General features: G+C 34.6%; 1 protein-coding gene across 9 annotated transcripts in view; it reads left to right on the top strand.

The window, feature by feature from the left end:
- ROBO1 (roundabout guidance receptor 1) overlaps window positions 1-22,448 on the top strand; it is a 1,118,917-nt gene that overhangs the window by 1,039,250 nt on the left and 57,219 nt on the right. For 8 of the 9 annotated variants that reach the window (XM_078059176.1, XM_078059236.1, XM_078059178.1 and 5 more), the window contains 9 exons: window positions 387-511; window positions 3,337-3,508; window positions 10,662-10,867; window positions 12,402-12,483; window positions 12,654-12,822; window positions 12,910-13,076; window positions 18,725-18,846; window positions 19,515-19,746; window positions 20,734-20,855. In XM_078059176.1, coding sequence (XP_077915302.1) covers window positions 387-511; window positions 3,337-3,508; window positions 10,662-10,867; window positions 12,402-12,483; window positions 12,654-12,822; window positions 12,910-13,076; window positions 18,725-18,846; window positions 19,515-19,746; window positions 20,734-20,855 — 1,397 coding nt within the window. The remainder of the gene's footprint in view (window positions 1-386; window positions 512-3,336; window positions 3,509-10,661; window positions 10,868-12,401; window positions 12,484-12,653; window positions 12,823-12,909; window positions 13,077-18,724; window positions 18,847-19,514; window positions 19,747-20,733; window positions 20,856-22,448) is intronic. The other variant, XM_078059199.1, reaches the window with a different exon arrangement.

Genomic DNA, 22,448 nt, shown 5'->3' with positions numbered 1-22,448 from the left:
GACCCTTGGGTGTATGATTAAAGTCCGTTCACCTTTAAGCGGCTCTAAATGAGAAAAGATATTTATTCATACAAATTTCAGGTGTACTTTGAAAGTAATGGGTCAAATTGCAGCTCAAGAATTCTTTTTAATGTGGAGGTTAATCTTAAAAGGTCAGCTGATTAAAAAAAAAGACCTCTGCACAAAAAAAATTCTATTCCTTTCTATAAATATGCACTTAACAATTTAGCTTCAATTAAATTAAGGATGAGAATGGGTACATTACATCTTATAATGCATAATGAGTTACATAAAATAACGGCAGCACTTGGGATATCAGCATATTGTCTCAATTAGGTTAATAAGTACATGGTTTTGATTCCGATCATTTGTTTCATATCCTTTAGAACCTCCACACTTTGTTGTGAAACCCCGTGACCAGGTTGTTGCCTTGGGACGAACTGTAACGTTCCAGTGTGAAGCAACCGGAAATCCCCAACCAGCTATTTTTTGGAGAAGAGAGGGGAGTCAGGTAAGACCTTATTCTAATATTTCAGTCAGCAAAGGTGGGTGCCAGGTATATAAGAAAGCCCAAAACGTTAGTCATATAGCTGTTACTTTAAGAAAACAAAAATCTCTGAATGCCCTAGAAATTTCAACTATGAGAGAAGACAAAATTTCCTTCATTGTTATAAATCTAAAAGCAATTTCCCCTTCCTAGTTTTGGTACATAGGGTTGTATATTGCATAGTAATTATCATATTAAATTTACCTTTATTTCCAATTCAGCCACGTTAAAAAAAAACTACACTTTTTCTCAACATAATTTAATTATTATTTCGATTATTCAGATATCTGTAATTGTTTTTTTTTTTTTAAAGATGTATTTGCTTGCACACACGTGGGGTGGAGGGGCAGAGGTAGAAGAGGAGAGGATCTTAAGCAGACCTTGTGCTGAGCACAGAGCTGATTTGGGGCTCAATCTCAGGACCCTGATATCATGACCTGAACTGAAAGCAAGAGTCCATGCTTAACTGTGCCACCCAGGCGCCCCTGAAATTATATGTTAAAAGAGATTTACACACATTTAAAACAGAGATGATTAATTATTCAGTGCAATTTCTCTAAAAACACCAGGAATCTCAAGTGTCTTCTTCACTTCTTTATGTATGGATGTCTGTATATGTCTGTGTGTGTATAGATAAATAGATATCAATTCTATATATCAATTTATATATGTCAATTAAAGATTTATCAAACTATGTGGTATTCTATTTAATATAGATGTCATGGTAAATATAGTTCAGTATATTCTAATTCTTTGAACTATCATATGTGATTGCCATTTGCCATCAAATAACTCCAAACATTTTATAAACCAGATTTTTCTGTATACATTGAACTACAATATAAAGCTCTATGCTCTTACAAACTCTAAGTTCACTCTTGGGTTTCAGCTTAATAAAAAGGAAATTTTGAAATAATTTCACTTTAAAGATAATAGGAAACTTTACTTTTTTTTTTTTTTTTTTTTTAAATTTTGAGGGTCATCAAGGATCTTTTTTTTTATTTTTTTATTTTTTAAGATTTTATTTATTTATTTGAGAGAGAGAGAGAGAGAGAGCACATGAGAGGGGGAGGGTCAGAGGGAGAAGCAGACTCCCTGCTGAGCAGGGAGCCCGATGCGGGACTCGATCCCAGGACTCCAGGATCATGACCCGAGCCGAAGGCAGTCGCTTAACCAACTGAGCCACCCAGGCGCCCCAATAATAGGAAACTTTAAAATAGTTTTTATATATGTGTTTTTTCTCATCTCTTATTGACTTGCTTTCTTCAACAAAAGAAGCAGTTCCCTTTACTTGTTTTGATACCTGTAAAAAAGATTCTCATTCATTTTTAATACAGTTATTCCTTAACTCTTTTTGTTTTTTGCTTAAATCAATCTTGGGTGAGTTGTCTCATGGTCTTGCTCTTACTGTGCTCCTAAACTACATATAAGTAGTTTACTGACTGCACTCACTCATCTTTTGTGGGCAATGGATCAAGTTCACCTTTGTTTTCACTTTGGTAGGCAAATATTAACTTGATTCTGGTATGTAGACCTTCGTTTGAGTTATAGTACCTTCGTTGATTCTAACATTCCATTTGGCCTCAAAGACTAAATTTGCTGATAGTGAATTATAGACAAGAAAAATTGAAATATTTAGTACAGCGGAAAGAATTGGGAGTCTATTATATAAGAAAATCTACGTAGTAGTAATAGTAAATCCACTAGAAGTTCTCAGAAGAGTAATATTTAAATGATTCATTTAGTTATTAAATAAATTATTCATTAAGTCATTTAAACTGTGTCCAATTTTGAAATAATTTTGACTTTGTTTGGCTTGGTTTAATGATACAACTTACTTTTTCCTCCAATTTTGTCATTGGACATGTCATGTATTCATGGAATAGTAGATAAGCCTTTATAAAATTATATATGTTAAAAAGCAATTAAACTTTTAAAAAGGAACAACTTTATTTGGTTAGAAGAAATCTTGACTTTATTTCATGAAAAACAATGACATGAAGTGTTATTTCCCATGAAATATACACTCTCTCTAACAAGGGAACAAATTTCGATTCATAGTGAGAAATTTGTACCACAAAACAACATCATATCTTGTGTTGACTTTGTATATAAGCTAACTTATATAGAAAGATAAATAAAACTCCATTCTGAATTCTTAAATTTAATATTTGATTTTCAAAATAATCCATGACAGATATGCTCACTATCTAGAGGAGAAATAAGAAACTATTTACAGTTTGATAGAAGTTACTGAATTTTATAACAGACAGATAACAGATACTTGTTATTGTGCCAAAATGCTATCTTTGAACTTAATTTGTCAGAATGTGCGTACATTTTAATTTTGTTTATATATTAAAAGATTTAGTGTTTATAATCCTAACAGTCATACATATGTAAAGCAAAGCTTTTGCCTTTGTGTTGATTAATATGTAAAACTTTTAACTCTGTTGATACCAAATATTTTTCTATATCTAGTATTGTTTGAAATTGATAATTATAAAAGTACATATCAATATTTAGAATTTATTTAAATTTTAAAATGATCCTATGTAAGGGTAGGTCATTAAACTTTGTCTTTTATGTGTATGTATGTATCTATATATGTGGGTATGTGATGAAAGAATATTTAGCTTATTTGTTTATATATGCATGTGTGGTGTGTACGTATATGTGTGTGTATACATTTATATACCTATTTATAAATATATATGTATACGTGCCAAAATATTAGAACCTAGCAATTAACCTATTGTTATTCTTTCCTCCCAAATACTGGGTTCTAGAATCTGCTTTTCTCATATCAGCCACCTCAGTCAACCAGCCGCTTTTCGGTCTCCCAGACTGGTGATCTCACTATCACTAACGTCCAACGATCTGATGTCGGTTATTATATCTGCCAGACTTTAAATGTTGCTGGAAGTATCATCACAAAAGCATATTTGGAAGTTACTGATGGTAAAGTAGAGCATTTTATCTGAAAATGTTCAAGTTTGGCTTATGATCTAAAGAGAGTGTCAGTAAATGTGTTTATTTTCTACTGTGTATCTTTCTGACAGCAGTTTTGGTGTAAAGATAAAAAGGATGTCGATACAATGACTAAGTCTAAAATTATTCTTATTTTAACTTGGCTGTACTATAAATTTCTAGCATCGAGTCAGATCCGTAAAAGCACAGCAATTAAACAAGGAGAAGTTTATACTGAATAGCTGTACATGGGAATGTTACCATGTTTTAGAAAATAAAGTTATTTTAAAATCTCCTAGTGTAAAAAAAATCCTTTTTTTTCACCAAATTAAGGAGATAAAATGAATTGCTGATAAGTCCTACTCACAACTCATTATAATGAACAAGTTTTCCATTAATAATGTGATTTTGTCCTGTTTATCAACGCCCTTGAGCCTGATCAATTAATGCCAAATACATTATGAAGACACAGTGATGGAAAGAATCTTCAAACCATGAGATGGAGAGTAGTAATAATTTGAGAAGAAAAGAAAAAAATGTATACATATAAATATATAAAAATATATATGTACATATTTGTATATACATATATACCTAAAATAAATATATACATATAATAGTTATTCTCTTTGTTGCTATATAGTATTCTATTGTATAAATAGCTCATAATTTATTTATATACTCCTCTACTGATGGATTGCTTTCAGTTGAGGGCTTTTATGAACAAAGTAAATATCCCTGCACTCAGTTATCTTGGTTTGCCTTTTGGCAGATGAATGTACCCATTTCTTTTTCATTTTCTCATATATTCCAGATACAAGTTTTTATCAGATATGTATTATAAATATTTAGTTTCAGTCATTCTCCTAATAATGATTTTAAGGCTTAAATCACTAGTTTTGATTAGGACCAATGTATTATTTTTCTTTTGTAGTTGATGCTTTTAATTTTCTGTCCCACCTAAGTCCATGTAGATGTTCTCCTATGTCTTTTTTTAGAAGTTTCATTGTCTATACTTCTAAGATATAAGTTTTTAATCCATTTTAAATTATTTTTGTGTATGGTATAAAACAAGAATCAAATCCCCTCTTTGTGGATACTAATGGTTTCAACATCATTTATGGAAAAGACAGTATTTTCCTCACTGAATTACAGTGGCATCTTAATCATAATTCAGATAAACATAAATGTGTGAGTTTGCTTCTATTCTCGCTATCATATTCCATTTATGTATTCATGCCAGTATGTATGATCTTAATTATTGTAGCTTTATAGTAAGTCTTATAAACAGGTAATGTAAGTCTCCAACTTTTTCTTGTTTTGAGTTGGCTATTAGAGGTCCCCTGCATTTTCTTATAAATTTTAAAATGAACTTGTCAGTTTACGCACGCACACACATACACACACACAAAACCCTAAACAACAACAAAAAATCTGAGGTTTTAATTTTGATTTCACTTAAATTATTGAGAAGTTTAGGAAGAATTAACATCTTAACAATCTTAGTCTTCCAATTTAGGGAAATGGTATATATTCCGTATATATCTCTCAATTTATATAGATCTTTAATTTTCTCAACAATGTTTTGTAGTTCTCAGGGTAGATATCTTCCATATATTTTGAAAGACTTATACCTATGATATTTTATGATTTTTGATGTGACTTCATATAATATCTCATTATTGTATTGTTTGAGGCCAGATGTACAATTGATTCTTTGTATATTAACCCTGTATCCAGCAACTTGCTAAATGCACTCATACATAAGAGTTTGTAGGTATATTACTTTGAAATTTTTAGGAACAAAATGTGTCAATTCCAAATAAAAACCAGGTTTACTTCTTCTTTCCAATATTTATACTTTTTATTTCTCTTATTTGTCCTGCACGATCTGTGATCTCTAACGATTAGAATTGGTTATAGTGGAAATATTTGTCTTGATCCTAACCTCAGGGGAAAAGTAAGTGTAATGTTAGCAAAGATTTTAAAGACAGAATTTTGAAATTAAAAAAAAAATTCTGGAGGAAATTTTTAATACATGAATCTGATTATTTTGTTTCTTAGTGCTCTCAGGATAAAGTTTATATTTCTCAGTATGTTTTACAATTTATGATATGACTGCTGCAGGGTCAGCTCTGAATACTATATTTGCTTACATGCCCTCATTTTATTGTGTTTGCTATGCTCTTCTTTTATCTGAAGACTTCTGCGCATGCTGTTGCTACTGACTTGAAATTTCACTTACTTTAAGAAGCATTCCCTCCCTTCTCAAATATGAGCATTCTCCACCCTGCCATCTATAGAAAGATCACATCCTATACTTTTCTGTGTTCTCTATTTATTTTCTTGTATTCTTCATTGGACATTAAGTTCCATGATTGCAGGGCCCATGTCTGTCCAATTAACACATACTCAGTATCAGACTACCAAAGTCTGACACATGGGACATACTCAATAGATAATTTTTGAATGAAGGGATGAAACGTGGATGGAATAAACAGCTAACACTTAGTTAAGTCAGAATTCAAAATTATGACTGTCTCATTCAAAAGCCCTAACTCTTACCTCTGTCTATAATACATATTATATATTACTGGCTCCAATTAGTGAGAATGACCTAAAATGTTTTTACAGTTTCTTACATGTATTAAAGCTATTAAATGATGGCTGTGAAGACCATGTAATGAATTTGATAATGATCAGTATAATCAATATATAAAAGTGGAACACAGAATTTCACAACAATTTATAATTGCAACTTTATAAGACAACTTTACATATACGGCCACTTGTATATACAGGTGTACATGAAAAATGGCCAAAGAAAACTATGGTAAAATATTTTCAAGTATTTCTTATTATTCTAATTAATAATTGAAAGCCAAGCTTCGTACATACCATCTGATACTGCATTGTCATAAATTGCTATATTTGTGAGCATAGATCAAGGATAGCAATTTTTGCTAAACTAACACAAAACCAAACACCTAACATTTAAATGTCCTAATTCATTTTACAGTCTCTGGGGAGATCTGAGATGGTTTTGTGTTTGCTGTGGTGGTACTGTATTTTTAGCTTTGTTTTCTTTCTTTTGGAATTCATTGATATTGTACACACAACTCTGATGTGTACACACAATATTGTACACACAACATTGATGTGTACACACAACAAGCATGTACTCATTCTTCACAGGTAAACTCTTATTACTGTGAGTGCTAGCACCCTCAGCTTTTGCACATTATCAAGTCAAGTCAAGAGGATAGCTTGTAGTCAGAATACTTTCTGGATGCTATTTGACTTTAGCTTCTTGACCTTGCTTTATTGTTTGCAAACAGAACAAAGACAAAGACAGAATAAAACACAAGGCACGGAATATGGTGGAGTAGCAGCTGTCTTTGAAATGTTGTGTTTTGTAGCTGTGGCCTACCCCAAATAGCATTTGACCCAGGAACATAGAAATTCGTATCACCTATTTAATTGAAAATGTTTCTTTTCTTTATTACTAGAACGTAAGAAAATTAGTTAATGATTACCTAATGCTGTATAAAATTTAAAATCACTTGCATTCATCTTTCAAAAGTTATTGACATACAATGAAATGAGTGTTAACTTTTATTCAGAAAAGAGAGACCTGACAATTACCAACTAGTCGATTTGGACACGTGACTTGTACTTCCCTAACTAACTCATAAGTTTGTAAAATACGTTTGAGAACTGATAGCAATTGTGATACGTAATTCTGATATCTGTTGGTCTATAAATATGAGCTTTTCATTCTTAAACCGGTCAATGTGTATATGTTATTTTGGGTTTTTTTTCACTTAAAATTATATTATGAATGTATTTATATGTATTAACATAGTCTTCGTGATTATCGCTTTTGAGGTAACAAAATATGACTTCTAGATGATATGCTCTCATTTTTTTTTTAGGCTCTTTATATATTTCATGAATGTGAGAAAAGATAGGAAACTTCCCTAAACTCTGCTGTAACGGGTTACACCACCTGAGGCACTGTCTACACCAGCACCACTAACACAGCTAACGCCACTATACTGATACCCGTTAATACTACGTTACAGTTACTCAGTGTTTCCTTTGGGTCAGGCGCTAATGCTAAGAACTGTTCACATATCAACAATTTTAAATTTCACAACATCTCATTTTACAGATAAGGAAATGGAGGCAGAGACTGGTGAAAAAGTATGCCCAAAGCATACAGATCATAAGCAGCAGAACTGAGATTTACAACAAAAGTTTGTACTTTTGGTACAAAAGTCCAGGATGGTGGCCAGCTGCCACGTGAGATTATTTAAATTAGAATTTCAATTACTTAAAGTTTATTAAAATTATACATCCTGTTCCTCAATCACACTAGCCAGATTCAGATGCTCAGTATTGGCTTCTGCGTTGGATAGCACAGTTATGGAACGTTTTCATTTTAGGGGCACATCTTTCTCCAAGATGCACTTACTCACTTTGCTAAAATTCATTCTAATAATGATAATACATTCTAATGATACCAGTGTAAAATTTTAGACCCTAAATTTGAGGTTCTTCTCATAAATCCTAAATTTAGGCTTGACTCAGAAATGTACTACACTCTTTAGTTTGTGAAAATGTAAATATTTTATCAGTATTTTATTCTACCCTGTGATAACAACAAAATGTTTCATTTTTTTCTACCTAAAAACATGAAATTGCTTTAATGAACTCCTTCAGCTCTGGTTTACCTATCAGTTTTTACAGAAAAGGGTAAGCGGCAATATCACAATTCATACACGTCTAGCTTTTTGCAATTAGCAAAGCACCTTCATATCTATTATTGCATTTAAATCTTCATAGCAATCCCTTGAGCTGGCTAAACATTATTATCTTCCGATTGCAGATAAAAAAAAAACAAAACAAAGCTGAGACTTAGAGAATTTAAGGAAGTGGCCCAAAGACACAGGACAGATGAAGATGATAATCAACCCTACTCCTCTTCTCTTGCCTTATTTTTGTGGGTAAACCAGGAAGAAATAAATGACAGTGGAACAGCATGATTAAACTGGGTTGGGATAGGGTGGGGAGGTGTGAATGATGCTAAATATGATGCAAACATCAAAGCACTGTAAAGATCAGAAAACTGAATAAAACCCCAGATACTGGATTGTTTCTAAATGTAACAAGACTACCAAATGTAAGCCATTCTGTTACTGGATTTAATTATAATCCTTTATAAAGAAACACTGTTACTAATTTAATTAATGTCTAGAAATAAATACTCATTCATTCTTATGATCAAGGGAACGCAGGTGGTAGAATCGTCTAAAACCCCAAAGCAATAAAACACTTTGATTCTTTTTTTCACACTTATCAGGTGGGGCCTCTAATTTGATTTTAGCCAATCTCAACAGAAAACATAGAAAAGATTAAACAATTCTAAACAAAGGAATCATTGACTTACATTTGTCATCCATGGAGTATCTGAAACACTCCTGCCAGGTTACAAACTCCAGCCTTCTAACATGTCTCCCTGGTATTTGCAAATTTCATACCAGTAATCAAGCATGGGAGAGAATCAGAAGGGTGGAATGAAAATGCAGTTGCTGATTTCACTCTGTTGCTTTCTTGTTTTTGCTTAAGTTGAAGGCACAAAACTAATAATTATTGCATGGTAAATGAGGAACAAATTGAAGTGTGACTCCAGCTTGTGAAAATCTTTGGGGCATAAAACTTTGAACATGACACATCTCGCTTTGCAAATTGTTGCATCCAAAATTTAGTTACTCTGGCAACTAGTTTCTTTTAACCAGGCAACTTCTTAAACTTGTCTTTTATATATTTGTGACTTAAAAATTTGTAACTAATATTTGGAATTTTAAAGCTTGATAATGAAAAAATTCTTAAACTTCATTTTTAATTTTTACTCATTTAAAAAAGCATCGCATCTGTGGAGTTTCACTGAATTTGATCTATCAGGGGCTGAGAACTGAGAACAACTCTCCAACGCAAGTTGTTCTGGTTACACTCCAGGTGTTTTAGATTTTTCTCTAAATAATGGCTTTCTTGTCTGAGATAAAGTTTTTAAGTTTTAGGCTTTTCATATAATAATAAGAACAATTTTAATTTATATATTATAAAAATGCCTTCCATTGTTTCCTTCCATAGTACATTAAAACTATTAAGGTACTAGAATTTGTGAAAGTGTTTTCTGATCCCTGTAATTCCAGCACAAAAGTATATTTCCTAGGTTAGGACATGAGCTTGAGTTATATTTTTGGATTAGCCTACCAACAATGTATTTGAACAGTTTTCTAGTTTTTCCTGAATTCACTGGGATTGGGACATTTTTACCCACGAAATTCTGTTAATAGAATTCCAAGACAGAAAGAGCTCAGTCATATTGAATTGTAAATTCTAAAAGTCCAAAGCCCCTTTTTGAATCCAAAATTGTCAGCCATGCTGGTACGATACCATAATTTTTTTCTGCTGGATACAAAACAGTTATCGGATATCAAGTTGGCTTCCGTTCATTTATGAAAATGTGTCTCATAAGTTTCCTTGGGGTAGGTGGTTTTTTGGTTGTCGTTGTGTTTGATTTTTACATATTTTAAAGTTTAAAAAGTAGACGTTCCACTTCTCACCACTAGACATCTACTTCACCATCCACAATTTTTTTTTTTTAAGATTTATTTATTTGACAGAGCGAGAGAGAGAGAGAGAGCACAAGCAGGGGGAGCGGGAGAGGGAGAAGCAGACTGCCCACCGAGCAGGGAGCCTGATGCGGGGCTCGATCGTGACCCCAACCGCAGGCAGATGCTTAACCGACTGAGGTGCCCCCAGGTGCCCCACCATCCACCCAGGTGCCCCACCATCCACAATTCTTGTTTCCTCCTAGGACTCTTAAGTTAAAAAGGTCCCTTGATGGGGAGGCAAGCTCAGTCAGGGCTTGGTCATTTGAAAGGAACACATGGTATCTCATTTTAACAACCTGCATCAGGGCATCGTATAAATGCATTCTGAATAATGCACGTCTCCTACTGCAATTACTTGTTTAATTAGTTTGTTTCAAAGCCTAGAGCAACTGCTGTTGCTTGGATGATTAGCAAATTGCTTCCAGTTGTAGAAATCGATTTCCTGTTGTTTCTTTTGGTAGTGATTGCAGACCGGCCTCCCCCCGTCATTCGGCAAGGTCCTGGGAATCAGACCGTGGCAGTGGATGGTACTGTAGTGCTCAGCTGTGTGGCCACGGGCAGTCCGGTGCCCACGATTCTGTGGAGAAAGGATGGAGTCCTTGTGTCAACCCAAGATTCTCGAATCAAGCAGCTGGAGACGGGAGTGCTACAGATCCGATACGCTAAGGTAACTTGAAATGACACCCTGGCTTCCCCATTTTGCTCCATTTTGTGTTTGCCTCCAGCAACCAGGGCTGAAGTCTCAAATTTTAGAACCAATGAAATGCTAGCTAACGGTATTGATACATTTTTAACAGAGGCTTTATTCTTTCAGACATTCCTCTGTGTATATTTAAGATGATTCGACTCATAACTTAGCTCCTAGCAAGTAATTTAAGGTTTTAGATGAAGGAGAAAAAAGAGTTTTTTGAGAACTGTTGAGGAAAGTAGGTGGGGATTTGTGGGAGAAAAAATACCTTCCAGGTAGTGGTATGATGCACTCATTCCATAAAAGCATTTTTCAAAGAGATTTTTCCAGTCCCATGTTATCGACAATGCCCTTGGATGGGTCTTCTGTTGTGATGAATATTTGGTTCAACATTTTGCAAGTACAGAATACTGTACATGCAAGCAAAAACCAGATAGCAATGTACACGCCGAGTGTACAGTGCAAATCAGAATGTTAAATGATGAAAGGCCCATGTTTGTGAGAACAATTTAGGGATTTACCTTCCCAGGGCATCACATCCTATACCTGTTCTTTCAGGACTGTGTTGTTTTGTTTTGATTTTTCCTTTTCTTTTAGGTCAAGATCAGACAGGCTCACAAGGCATATGAAAGAATAGCTTTGACAGCAATAAACATAAATTTCAATCGCTTCACTGCCTATTGTGGGTGGCTTCTTGGGAGTTTTGGATCAGCATAACAGTTCATTGTACATGCCATGAAAGTTAATATGTTGTAGTTCTTTGTGACAATGATTGCAATTTTGTTATTACAGTTGCCAGAGCGAGATGGCAACATTCTTGCTTTATCAAACATTACTTGAAGATCGAGTTGTTACCTTAGGCAGAGGTGTATGGGTTCATTATGCTGATGATGATTTTAAAGCTGAACATGTGACCCCTGTTTGTTTTCTGGCATTCGGTCTTTAGAAGGGAGAGAGAACCTTCATTCCAGCTGAGGTTTGACTTATTAAACAGGTAAAAAAAAAAATAAAATGGGGAAAAAAAGAGTGAATACTTTGAGAAGAAATCATTTTTGTGTTTATCCTTTTTTTCTGTAATATCTGTTTATCTCAGATATCCATATGCATGTAACTCTGATAAAATAGGAAATAGCAAGAGTAGTCATTGGCTAAATTTTATCAGCCTTACTATGTGACATTAAATATGAAGATATAAGTTAGTAATAAAGATTAGCCCTTTGAATTTGAATACCTCATTGTTTATTGTCCCTGACGCTAAAAATAATGCTATGGTAAAGCATTAAATATTATATTTTATTATACAATTAAGATAACCATATAGATTTTTTTCCGTATTCCTGCAATATTTTCCTTCATATTCAATAAAAATATATTCAATTAAGAGGACGTTTCTGGTTATTGAATTTTAATGCAGTTATCCATATTCATGGGACATATACAAAACTATAATTGCTTTTCCAGCCCATTGAGCTCTCGATTGTTCCAAATATTTATTTTCTGTCTATCTTCTCAGCTGGGTGACACAGGTCGGTACACCTGCATTGCATCGACCCCCAGTGGTGAAGCAACATGGAGTGCTTACATTGAAGTCCAAGGTAAATTAGCTAGCATTTTTAACTTAAAGCTTAACTTGCGGTAGTTTACTTGCTGGTAAATGGATGAAGTAGATGGCCTGATGTCTGAATAGATATATAATGGTGCAATCTACCTTTCTGTGCTTATCTGTATATGTGTAAACGTCTTTCCTCTTTATCCCCTTTATTAGAATTTGGAGTTCCAGTTCAGCCTCCGAGACCCACTGACCCAAATTTAATCCCTAGTGCCCCCTCAAAACCTGAAGTTACAGATGTCAGCAGAAATACAGTAACATTGTCATGGCAACCAAATTTGAATTCGGGTGCAACTCCAACATCTTATATTATAGAAGCCTTCAGGTAGAGTAAAGCTGATGTTTCCTAGTTGGTTTGTTGTTTCGATTTGCCATTACATACACATGTTCTAACTTGTGTATCTGTCCTTAGCCATGCATCTGGTAGCAGTTGGCAGACCGTAGCCGAGAACGTGAAAACAGAAACATTTGCCATTAAAGGACTCAAACCTAATGCAATTTACCTTTTCCTTGTGAGGGCAGCAAATGCGTATGGAATTAGTGATCCAAGCCAGATATCAGACCCAGTGAAAACGCAAGGTAAATACTGATTTACTCAACCTTGTGACAACTACTTATTCTTAGGTGTTATACTTCCACAAGTCAGTGATTTGTACTGCATATTTGCTGATTGTGTATGTAAGACAGAGCTGTTCTTCCAGGAGCTCCATTAATTTTTAATACACAAACACAATGTCTGCAAACTTTATTGTTTTCTGGACTAACCAAGATAAGAGTAATAACAAAGAGCAGTGTCTCTCATTTTATAAAATCACAATCCAATCAGACAAAAATAGTGTGTATTTTTGTAGTATGTTTGGTTTCTCCCCCTATGAAGCATGGGAAAAAATACTTTACGTTGGTATATCGTTTGGTCTGTCTTTCATTGTCAATTATATGAGCCATGATATATTAAACTTTTAAATGCAAGTCGTGTATATGTTTGGTCCAAGCTGGGTTAAAGAAACAGAGAAAAGGAAAAATGAATATGTGGGGCAAATTAGAAATTTGCTCACTTGGGCCACATTCTGGATATACTGCTTTTTATTGTCCTTTGTGAATAAAAATTATATTTAGATTTCAACAGATGACCTTCTATCTGCCACCATGCCCCACTTATTATTTTAAAGCTTTAATAGGAGTGAAATTTACATATTGAATAAAAAGGTGATTTGAATCCATCTTTACCCTTTTTTTTAACATATTGTCATTGTCACAAAAATATGTTTGTTCTTATATTAATAGAAAAAGAAAATTCTAGATGGTAGTGATTTTCTTAACATTCAGAGGAATCGTAATTATCTGTCTTGAGTTTACCTTTCCAAAGGAAAAAAAAAAGTGTAACTTAATTATAGTGATAGTAACAAGTTGTGCACACAAGGACTGAAAGGCTTAAACTATTTTTTACTGGTTTTAGAGAGGGTCTGCCAGCCATTTTGCTTGTTTTGTCTTCTCTGATGAGTGTATAAAGAATCTTTCTGGAAGGACCTTTTGCTTCAGAATTCACACAGAAAGCAAACGGAGTTGTAGAACATGTCCATGTTTGTCTCCTGCTGTGTGAATTCAACACACCCAAGTGCCTATATTTGCTATTATGAGTCACCTCATCAGGAACGCTAATATTCTTGGAGCCTGCCTTAATGCAGTTTGAGGTTTTCAATATTAGATACGCATTTGTAAAGAATGCAGACACAATGACAGCTGTAAAGTGAATTTAAATTTTTGTCCCGAGTACAGGGGTCTCTACCTAGGAGACTCCTCCGTTTTGATTGACTGCTATTCTGTTATATACTCCTATGAATGATTTTGTAGTCTACATCCTCATTTGTAAATAAGGAGGTAGTTCACACTTAATCTGAAAATTAATTTAAGTCTTTTTACATTTTAACTGACTTACCTTTATACGTGAATAGCTAGTGGAGCAACCTAAGTGAAATAAACTCATGTCATTTGGAAGATGGGAAATATGGTGAAATAGGCCTGCCATTTTGAAATCAAAGGATTTTTAATCTCACCTCCCGAACCTATGAGCTATGTAGCCCTGAGCAAGTTAGTTTGTCCTGAGCTTCAGTTTCATCCCTTATATAAAATGGGGTTAAAAATATGCACTCCACAGGTTTGGACAGGGATTAATTAATTTAGGAGTGTATAAGACTCAGATTTCTTTTCTGTTTTCTGCCATAAGAATTTGTTATTGGACTCATGTTTCTTTCACTGTCTGGACTAAAAATAAAGGGAGTTGATAAACTTTGCAGATATCATGAAACTGAGAAAGACAGGCTGAGGAAGTTGTGCACACAAGGACTGATTTAATTCCGAGAGCATCGGAATAAATTTAATTCCGATGCTCTCGGAATTAAATCTATCTCCATAGACAGAAAGGATGGGTCAGCATTAAGATTAAATTAATGGAGCAAATTCAAAAGTGTGCCACTTAAACTTAAGGTTTAAAACTTAACTGTGGAAGGATAGACTAAGGATACCAGGCTTAAAGGGGGAGTACATGTGTGTGTCAAGGTGCTGGGGGCACACAGATCTCAGTATTTGAAGTCAACTAAAGCACTCATTTGAGCCAACTGAGTGATGTCATTGCCAAAAGAACAAATATGGTCTTAGCTGGCATTAGCAGAATTATGTCTGGATCAAGTAATCCCCTCCCTTTACTCTGAACTGGTCAGGTTATGAATGGAATAATGTGCTCTTTTCTGAACACTACATTTTCAGGTAGACTTTTAAGAGGAGGACAAGGAGGTTAGTTGGCAGAGCTGCACCGAAGGCTGAAAAATCACATCACTGGAAAAGAAATTCAGGGGTCTTGGCATGTTTTCCTCCCAAAATAAGAAAGTTAGAGTAGACATGACATTTTTTTTTTCCTTAACATTTTAAGAGACCATGATGTGAAAAGGGTATGCATATTTTAATCCCAGGCAACAAAACAGGACCAAGGAGTAGAAGTAACATCGAGGAAGATTTCATCGTCTAGTTCTTGGGCTGCTCTTGAGATACTGTGAAGCTCAGCTGAAGGTTAGGCTAATACCGGTTGTAGCAGGAACTTGGGGAAAAACCTGGAAGAAAGTACAGAACATTTGTGTAGTAAGGATAAGGGGAAGAGCCAGGGGTGGAGGGCATTCAGGAGAGACTTACTGGAAATGGATTCATAAGAGAGCAGCTATAATTTCTATAACCATTTCTGTAACATGGCTGCAAAAAAAAAAAAAAAAAGTCTTCCCCAAGTAGAGATTCCTATGAAGGAGCTGGGTCAGAGTTAAAGGTACAAGGCAGTTTCCAGTTCAGAACTCAGGTAGACCCATGTCACAGTTGGAGTTAGAGCCTTGTCATAGGGTAATCGCGGTGTTTTCCCCCAAAAAAGATTCAATAATGCAAAGAAGATGACATGAGTCGTGGGCAAGTCGGGGTGTGTTGGCCATTGCTGGGATGGTGGGGTTGTTGCCGCTGGAACTACTGTGTTTCTTCCCCGTGTCCTACGTGCATAGCGTTCTGAGCCCTATCCTTGAAGACACAGAATGCACAGCGTATGTATCGTATAGGTAATAAGAACCCAGTCATCGTAAATAATGAAGTGGGGCCTGCATAAGCTCTTTTCAGAAACTGTATAGGGAATTCCAACACTGGGGAAGCAGCCAGGTAGAATTACAATCTAAAATTTCCTCCAGGTTAATTCCGAGAATGTTCGGAAGGACCTTTTACATAAGAATACTTCTTTTTTTTACAAGAGGAGGAAAAGGACAAGAACAATAAAAGGACCAATTCGTAAACTTTTCAATGTTATTAAGTATTACTTTTCATTTTTCTCTCTGATGGGCCATTTTCTGAATATTCTAGGCTGCTGTTGCCAAAATGGTTACACCAGGCAAGGGAGTTTCGTAGTTTACATGAAGGGATTGACTGACAAGTTTATCTCAAAGCAAAGAAATTAGAGATTGTGATGAAAATCATAGTAGTTACCATTTAAAATGGTTATTTACATGTTTGTGGTTACTTCCTGAAAGGCAGAAGATTCCTGAGGAGAGAAGCTTACATATGAGAGAACATGTGTTTTCATACAGTAATTCCCTTTCACTCAACCAATGTTTATTAAGCACATTCTAAATGTATGGCACAGGGCTAGCTGTTCTGGGTTCACAAAGATCAACCTAGTCCCTGATTTCAAGACAAGGGCTTCATATGACTTACAAAATGCAGTTCTCACAGCAACTCTCAGAAATATCTGCCATTGATATTGCCATTTGCCAGGTGAGAAAACAGAAAAATAGTGAGGTTAGGAAATCTACCCCATGTTTCATGGCTGATGAGTTGCTGAGTTGGAGTGCAAACCCAAGTCTGTCTTATTGCAAGGACTTCATGCTTACTCCAGAGATAGATGGTAGCTGGAATCATCAGAGCAATAGAAACCAGTAGGGAAGGAGGAACATTGGAGTTGGGAGCCTGACGGGCAAGTGCTTTCTGTCTCTAGGCTGTGATAATAGGTTGCCTGAGGGCCAGTGTTAGCCAAGGATATTTGTGAGGGATGCTAAAGTATGAGAAGCCAAAATTATCTGTTGTTTTTGTCATTTTGCTTATTTATAAGCTTAATTGATGGGTGCAGTATATAAGTACAGTCAAGGGTATTATATTTAAGAGTGTTAAATAGCACTCTTGATCTGTCTTCTATTTGCCTGACTTCTGTGGAGTCCCTCAAACCTGAACAACCTCATTTTTTTTGTTTGTTCCAAGTTTTTAATTTAAATTCTAGTTAGTTAATATATAGCGTAATATTGGACAACCTCATTTTAATAAAAAATTTTTTTGCTTCTTGTTTAGAATATCTTTAAAGATACTTATTCAGAAAACTAAAATTCTCATTTCTGCTGTTTATGGGATGGTAAATACTCTAGAATATATATGCCAACATATAATACTCTGAGAGAGAATTCTGGCCACAAAAATCTCTTTATTTTCTTCCCTACTTCACCCTGTGTTCCCTTTTATTATTTATTTTTCTTTTAAGATTTTATTTATTTATTTGAGAGAGAGAGGAGCAGAGGGAGAGGGGGGACAAGCAGCCTCTGTGCTGAGCGCAGAGGCCGACGCAGGGCTCAATCCCATGACCCCGAGATCATGACCTGAACTGAAATCAAGAGTCGGATACTTAACCAACTGAGCCACCCAAGCACCCCGCTCCTTTTATTATTGTAAGCAAAGCAAGATATCTGTATTTAGAAAACCTCCTTAGAAATGGGCAATTTTTACTGAGTACAGACTTTAGAATTTCAACAAATCCCCTCCTTATTGGGGGAAAAAAGTGCAAAATAGGAACACTAGTAATAGTTTAATTCTTACCTTGTTATTGGTCTCCTTTCTTAAATTTTGGTGTTCTTGAGATTAAGAACTTTTTATTTAACCTTCTTTACAGTGATATAATAACTGAACTAAAAAAGCAAACCATTAAATAGATGGTTAGGTACTCTCTTCTCATCAGATTTATTTTGTTATTCTATTCTGTTCTATTCTACTCTATTCTATTCTATTCTATTCTATTCTATTCTATTCTATTCTGTTCCTTCATTTTATTCCATCCCATTCCATTCTACTGGTGGCCTCTGTATCCCTCATCATAGCTACTACTAACTTACCATATACCTTATTTGGGAAGATATCTAAGTTCATCTTATAAGATGTAAGGTGTCTAATTTCTTTTTGTGCTTGCTTTTCACTTTTATATGTTTCCATTTTTTACATTAGTTATCCACTCTATTGCAATTTATGGCTCTTTTCTTTCTTGCGTAGTCAGGCTCACTATCGAATTTTATAACAAACTCAGGGGATTGCACTCAGCTCCTCATCCTTGGTGAGAAAACGATCATTACATGGTAAGAGGCACCTTCAGATGCTGCTTTTTGCCATTGTTACCTTTGCTTCCTGCTCTTTCTTGCTTTCTACATGCCCTCTGGTTGTTCTCTCACACACTCTCTCTCTCTCTCACTCTCTCTCTGTATGTCCCCATCTTCCCTATGCTAATAAAAAATTTAAGTTGTTCCCATTTTATTCTGTATCACAGGTTGGCTTCCCAGTTGGAATGATTCTTCTTTTCTGAGAGTTGCTATGAATGCAAGGATTGTTTCACCATGCTTTCATTCAAGTCAGTTACATTGCATAGGATGGTAACACGTCTTCTTGGATTGTTGCAGATGTTCCCCCAACGAGTCAGGGAGTAGATCACAAGCAGGTCCAGAGAGAGCTGGGAAATGTTGTACTACACCTCCACAACCCTACCATCCTTTCTTCCTCTTCAATCGAAGTGCACTGGACAGTGAGTCATTATTGTTGCAATATTTGATTTCAATTTCAATAAGCAGATGACTTCTGGGAGATCATTATATGAAAAAAATATTCATGGAACAGATAGTTTATGTATATGTGTTGCCCGCTTGTCCACCAATGACAACTTTATAATGTAAGCATTGTTTATTATGGTAGCTGTGCTTTGGCTTTCAACAAAAAAAGTTTCATGTTGTGTGTATTTTCTATTATACAGCAATAGTAAACTTTACCATTACCAAAGGAAAGAAACACATAGTATTAATTATAAATATGTAACTTGTGACAGGATCATTATTACATAATATCTTTTAGACTTAAGAAGTATTTCTGAGTAGTATTAAATTGGCATTTAAAATTAGAAAGTTTTCTGATCCTTTTGATCCTGACATCCCTAGATGTCTGTCAAAAGCTGCTATGATGCCTAAAATTTCTGCATGAACCCTAGAAATTAGTATCTAACATTATATATTGAGCTGAAAAAGTGACTGTATTACAACAGATAGTGATTTGTTTTTCATGTTCTATTTTATATAAACTAGAAAACTGTAGGGTGAAGCCAGATAGAATTGTTTGCATTTTGTCACATTTAATTTTCATAATTTTTAAATAAATCAATAAGATATAAATGGTTGTATTTTTTATTTGTCATTTTAATAGGTGGACCAACAGTCTCAGTATATTCAAGGATATAAAATTCTTTATCGGCCATCTGGAGCCAACCATGGTGAATCGGAGTGGTTAGTTTTTGAAGTGAGGACCCCAACCAAAAATAGCGTGGTTATCCCTGATCTCAGAAAGGGGGTCAACTATGAAATTAAGGCTCGTCCTTTTTTTAATGAATTTCAAGGAGCAGATAGTGAAATTAAATTTGCCAAAACCTTAGAAGAAGGCAAGTATAATGAAACGTGTGATTACTGTGCACTGTAGTACATTTGCTGGGTTTTTATTAACTTAATTGAAAAAATCTTAATGTTAACTGTGACATTAATTAACTGTCTTGATATGGAACATTATATTGAACATTATATTTTGCTAAGAGATTTTGTTCAGTTAGAACTACTAAAAATAAAAATTCTGTAATACTTGACTTGCTTTAATAGCCTATATAAAAATTTGCAAATGTGAACCATATATTACTTAAAGGCATATGTAGGACATATTCAATTGTTGAGAACTAAAATTCACATTTAAAGATGAATTTGTTCTCAATTTGCTTGACTTTCCATTAATTATTTTCCATTCACTTATTGAATGTTACTTTGAGTAATGATTTATAAATACGGTGAGTAATGTTTTGGTTTGCCCAGGACTTTCCGGGGTTAGCATTTTATGCTTATTCCTCATGTCTGTGGAAACCTCTCAGCTCTAGAAAAACCGGTATGATTGGCCACCCTATACCTGGAATTTCAATCTTAGTATTTACATAAAAGTAAAAAAAGGTTACGTGTCACAAGTATACTCTGTAAAAATAACCAGAATTTTCCCTAAAATGTACTTATTTTGATTACATAAATGATAGGATATAGTTAATGTCATGGTTGATTAATATATAGCTTTATACTTTGGAACCTTTGTAGGGAGAACATGACACTAAGGTTACAGGGTAGGAGGAATAAGAATTTCCCTGGGATGTTTTGTGGAGATAATCTATGTAACTTTGGTTATGGAAAATTCTCAATAACAAAAGGTTTAGGAATTTTGAGGAGAAACTTAAATCAGTTGGGACTATTCAGACTTGAATGAGATACATCTTTAAAACATAGGGGTATATTGGCATATATTTTACATAGTTATTACTTGATTTTAAATGTTGTGTCTGCTTTCAGTGTTCTCTAATATACTCATAATGTATCTACTTTTTAAAACAATTTAATAGCACCCAGTGCCCCACCCCAAAGTGTAACGGTATCAAAGAACGATGGAAATGGGACTGCAATTCTTGTTAGTTGGCAGCCGCCTCCGGAAGACACTCAGAATGGAATGGTCCAAGAGTATAAGGTAACACATACATAGTAATTACTGATGGACACCCTTCTCCCCCTGCAAAGAAAGGCAAAAGAAAAAGCTTGTCGACATTATGGGTATTTGGCGCCATCTGCTGGTGCAGGTAGCAACATGTAAAATTATTTTTAAAATACTTCCGTGTTTATTAGGTAATTGTGGATTAATTCTTTCTTAAGCCATTCGAAAAAACAATTAATTTAAAAGAAGTGATCTATATGGTCACAAAATCTATAGGTCCATATAATTTTACACAAACAACAAGTATGAATGCTAATAAAAAGTTGTGTTGTTTTTTTTTTTTTAAGATTTTATTTATTTATTTGACAGAGAGAGCTAGAGAGGGAACACAAGCAGGGGGAGTAGGAGAGGGAGAAGCAGGCTCCCCGCCGAGCAGGGAGCCTGATGCGGGGCTCGTTCCCAGGACCCTGGGACCATGACCTGAGCCGAAGGCAGACACTTAACACTGAGCCACCCAGGTGCCCCCTGTGGTTTTTTTTTTACCTTAAAAATCTAGCTTGAATATATTTTGCAGCATTGGGTTGCCCCATGGAATTGGCTGAGAGTCAAATACTATCAAATAGGGTTTGCTTTCTCCTCCTTTTTTTTTTTTTTGACATGTTTGAAGTTTTAAAACTTTGAAGCTAAGTTGGAAAACTTATTTTAATGTGCACAAAATTTTTTTTCCTGTAGAACTTGTTTTAGTCTCTAAACAAAATTTCATATCTCAGAAGAGATTCAGTTATAAATTTATGTATGTTTAAGTGAATTTTAAAAATAATAAGAGTGACTCAATCTGATAATTCTGATAATTATTTTGACCTGTGAAGTCATCAGCTCTAGTGATTAAATTTAGAGTCTTACACAGATTTGTTTTGAGCAAATATTTTCAAGCATGCCAAGATACAGTTAAAAACATGAGACGTATCCTATCAATGACTCTGTATTATAGGAAAGTCTTAATGATCTATGATAAATGAATAATTGATAGATTAAATCAGGGAAATCTCAGTAGAAAATAGATTTTACATGTCTTTTTTTCAACATTTATGTAAACACATTGCATACTAGAAGAATTTTAACTGTAAAACATTTTTTCCCTAGATACGGCTTTATATTTCCATGACACCTGAGTATTTTTTAGTTACTAGCTAAATTGTGATACTTAGTAGTTTATCTCCTATATGTGAATATTTTATACTGTCCCTATTGATATGAAACTGATATTAAAAAGGTGACCACATTTATCTTCTACAGGTAATTAGATACTAACATCAGAATCTCCTGTGGACTCATTTTCCAAACATATGTACCTGACCACCATTCTCAGAGATTCTGACTCAGTAGGTCTGTGGGGGGGGGAGTTGCATACATATTGGGATAGATCTTTCCAAGGTGATTCTGATGTGCGTTCTTGGTAAGGCTTGCCAAATAAAGACCATCAATGTTCTTTTGAGTAGCAAATTGATTTGGACAATAACCAGACATACTGAGCGTCGCTTTAGGCCTAATATTTTCTTAAAATGATCTTTAAAAACAAACTGAAAATCTCTTTATGAAATTTGCCAGAATTTTAAAAGGGTGACATTT

The sequence above is a fragment of the Halichoerus grypus genome, chromosome 1, assembly GCF_964656455.1.
Source record: "Halichoerus grypus chromosome 1, mHalGry1.hap1.1, whole genome shotgun sequence".
Taxonomy (NCBI): domain Eukaryota; kingdom Metazoa; phylum Chordata; class Mammalia; order Carnivora; family Phocidae; genus Halichoerus; species Halichoerus grypus.
The sequence above is the reverse complement of the archived record's forward strand: the minus strand, read 5'-3'. Positions and strand labels throughout refer to the sequence as shown.